Source organism: Odocoileus virginianus, chromosome 2, assembly GCF_023699985.2.
Source record: "Odocoileus virginianus isolate 20LAN1187 ecotype Illinois chromosome 2, Ovbor_1.2, whole genome shotgun sequence".
Classification (NCBI taxonomy): Eukaryota; Metazoa; Chordata; class Mammalia; order Artiodactyla; family Cervidae; genus Odocoileus; species Odocoileus virginianus.
Window position 1 is genome coordinate 76,949,426 of NC_069675.1, and position 3,822 is coordinate 76,953,247.

Sequence of the window (3,822 nt, forward strand, 5' to 3'; positions counted from 1 at the left end):
TAGCCTTGGAACTGGGAGAAATTGAGCAGAGGGAAGAAACACACAAGCCAATTAAAAGAGAAAGAGATTTGATCATATAAAAATCAAAGCTTCAAAGAACATAAGATATCAGAGTCAAAAGCACAAACAAAGATGATAACAAAGTGATAGATTGGAAGGAAACTTTTCAACACATAGAACATGTGACGAGCTCTCCCAAATGATTAACAGGAAGATAAATAACCCAATGGAAAAATGGCAAAGACTATAAACTGGCAAGTTATAGAAGAGGGACCAAAATGAACAATAGTCACATAAAATTTTAAAAAACAAACCATTTCAAAGAGTACATAGGAAAATTAAAATTAACACAAGAACAACATGACTATTTTTTAATGCATTGAAAACTTCAGAAGACTGATAATATCCAGTGGCAACATGGACCAGCTGCTTCTGTCACCTCAAGCTGGTGGAGTGTAAATAACTACAAACCTTTATACAAGTCACCTAATGGTATTTATTTAAAATTAAAATGTGCATGCACACAACTCTGATTCAGGCCATTTCTGGAAATTTTTCACAAAAGCAGTGAATATTTGTCTGTGATGCTTGTTATAGCATTTTATAGTTTTTATAGCAAGAAAAACTGAAAACAACCTAAACTTCATTTGAAAGGTGATTCATTAGACAAATTATATTTAGCATAGCATACCTGGCTATGGAACACTGTTAGAACCTATTCTTTCCACTATATTTTTCACATTTGTGACTTAGTCTGCCTCAACTTCCTCATCTATAAAGTCAAAGTAAAAAGGGTACTTACAACATGGATTTATTTGTGTTAAACTGGAATGACTTTCACCATATGTTGCTAAGGAAAAAAAAGCAATTTGCAAAATTCAAGGTATTTGTTAAAAATGTATATACATCTATATTTATCGGTATATGTTTGTATTAGCAAAGGAAAAAAGTGGAGAAGTTATACATTCAATTGTGAACACATCTACTATCTTTGTAATTTGTTATTGAAAGCGAAAAAAAAAATCACCAATAGAAAAAAATTACAGGAGACATGAGCAGACAATTCAATTGCAGCTGGTTAATACTGATTGGAAGAGAAAAATTCAGCCCTAAAAAAGGCCACTAGTTTTCAAGAAACTCCTTAATTCAAAGCCCCCATTTCCACGCCATGTGCCAGCAAATTAGCCAAGCTGAAGGTGCTACAGCCACCCACCCTAGGATGAGGCACTATGAAGAGAGATGTGTGTTTGTGGTAGAGGGTGCATGTGAGGTGACTTGGGGATTGGTAGGAGGAGGAGATGTGGATAAAGAAATAAATCTCTTTGGAGGGGCTAGAATTGCACTCTAATCCTCACCCTTGCACTTTTCTCTAAAGTCAAACAAATCCCCTTTTAGAGCTAATCTCTTCATTTGAGGGGCTTCCCAGGTGGCACTCATGGCAAAGAATCTACCTTCTAATGCAAGAGACTCAAGAGATGTGGGTTCTATCCCTGGATTGGGAAGATCCCCTAGAGTAGGAAGTGGCAACCCACTCCAGTATTTTTGCCCAGAAAATTCCATGGACAGAGGAGTTTAATGGGCTACAGTCCATGGAGCCAAGAAGAGTCAGACATGACTGAGCACTAGACTTTGATGGAATTCATTGAGGTCATCCTCACAGCAGGCCTGGCACTGAGAGAACCCACCCCTCACTCCATGCCCTCCCCAGCTCTGTTAAGACGCCTGGCTATGAGGCTGAGTTTTCCTTCTCTTCCTCCCTCCTCTAAACCCTTCATTCTCTGGCCCCCAGCCTCCTTTTCCTTCCTTTGAGAGAGAAGGGAAGCCTTTAAGCTTCCCTTAAGAAAGGAGCCAGCCTTTAAACCCTCCACTCTGTCTTAATATAACCTGTCTGCTTGTGAATTTCTATTTACCACGACACTTATTTCTTCTGCATTTAAATGATTTTGGTCCCTGCAAAAGCAAAGACCTGATTTTAGTGACACACACACACACACAAGCACACAAACAAAATGAGACAGGAGCACTATAGCCCTTTACTTGATGCTCATCTTTCTAAATAAGAATCCAGGTGTCACCCGGGATCCAGTACAAAATGCAGGTTTAGTTAGCAACAGGAAGAAAGCTCCCCACACCAAAATGCCAGGAAAGGGAGAAGATTAACGGCAACAATTTTACATGCTTGAAAAAAACAAAACAAAAAAAACCAATGCATTTGAAATCACTGACCCTTTAAAATACCTGGAACAGACAGAAAAGGGAAAAGCCTCTGTGTCTTTGCAAAGGGCAAGTTTCTTCAGAAATGGTGGCAAAACTGGAAGCCAAAAGTACCTGCTTGTCTGGCAGTTAAGTGTTCTGGATGTTTCTGACTAGTCCAATGGGAATTCCTTTAGACTTTTCCAGACAACAAGGTCATGCTCATTCTATGAAAATAATCAGATGCTGTTGTTCCGAGAGCTGGTCCAGGTCTTTAAAGCTCCTCTGTCCCCCGCCTGGGGGTGCTGGGTGGTGAGTCCCCCAATTCCCCCGGCTGAGCTCAAGCGCTTTGGGGCCGGGGCTCTCGGCCGCTGTTGAGAAGGTCTGTGAGCTCTCCGATATACTTGATGGTGTATTTCAGCGTCTGGATCTTGGTGAGCGGCTGGCCCCTCTGACTGTAGACCGGGGGCAGATAATTCCGGAGGGTGTGCAGGGCGTCAGCCAAGGTCCTCATCCGAAGCTTCTCCCTCTCGCTGGCCTTCCGTCTCCGCTGGACGGACATCCTGACCTTGGTGCCCTTCTGGGCCTTGGGGCCGCTAGAGCCCTGCAGATAGGCAGGTGGGAAAGCCAACATGGCGTAGTCCACCTCCACCAGGCCGCTGGTCCCAAGGCCGCTGCAGTCATCGCCGCCCCGACCCTTGGCACCTCCGTGCCCACAGGCGAGCCCGGCCACAGCCGGACAGGGGGAGGAAGAATAGGACTCCAGGGACGGAGCCGGGGAGAGGCTCTGGGCGGGAGAGGCCTGGGTCAGCTCAAAGGACCCCGCCCTGTCTTTCCAGTCCCAGGAGGACAGTAGCCCGGGGCTGTCGGAGGAGCCCAAGCCGTCTTCCAGGCTGAGGAAGGTCTCTCGCAGGTTGTCCATGCCTGTGACACAGCTGCAGAGAGGATGAGGCCCTGGCAAGTGAGAAGGCAAGTTGTGCCGCCTGGCCAGGGCAGGGCTCTCTTTTATGATGGCCGGGGAGAAGTGATGAAGTGGGAAAGAGGGTCGGGTGGAAGGAGTTCAAAGGAGAAACCGAGGACCAAGATGGAGAATGAACTCTTCAGGTGTCACTTTCTCCTCATTGATAATTAGCATCTTCCAGCTAAAATGTCTTTAAACAGAAAGGCCTCTGAGAGAAGAAAAAAGGAATTATCTAGTTGTAACTAAACCAATTAAGGCTGCATAACTAGACTTAGCATTGTCCTGTGGAACTCATTAATGAGGGAGCCAAGAAAAACAAACCTGGGGCAATCTGCAGCAAGGAGGTGGTGGCGACGGGCCTGCTGGAGAGGAACAGAGCCCCGCCCCCAGAGGGGCCACGACCACCTAGCTATTTCAGAGCAGACGGGGTGCTCTGTGGGAGAATCAGGGTGGTTTGGGGACAAGGTAATCTGAGCTTCGACCCTATTGTTTGTCAAATGCAGACAGTAGTTCCTACTTTGTGTGGTTGTTGTGGGAAAGGCACACAGGCATGCAGTGATTGCCAGTTTTCTTCTCTCCATCCTTTCGCATGTTTCCTTGGGTTTTGCACAGTGCCGACAAGCCCCCAGAATGCTTACACTCAGGGTGACAAAAGCCAGCAGCTCCAG

General features: G+C 45.5%; 1 protein-coding gene across 1 annotated transcript; it reads right to left on the reverse strand.

Annotated features, from left to right (window-relative positions):
- Positions 1–2,289: 2,289 nt before the first annotated feature.
- On the reverse strand, positions 2,290–3,394 carry MSGN1 (mesogenin 1). Its single transcript, XM_020910133.2, has one exon. The coding sequence runs from the start codon at positions 3,113–3,115 to the stop codon at positions 2,534–2,536; it is 582 nt and encodes a 193-aa protein (XP_020765792.1). The 5' UTR covers positions 3,116–3,394; the 3' UTR covers positions 2,290–2,533.
- Positions 3,395–3,822: the final 428 nt, after the last annotated feature.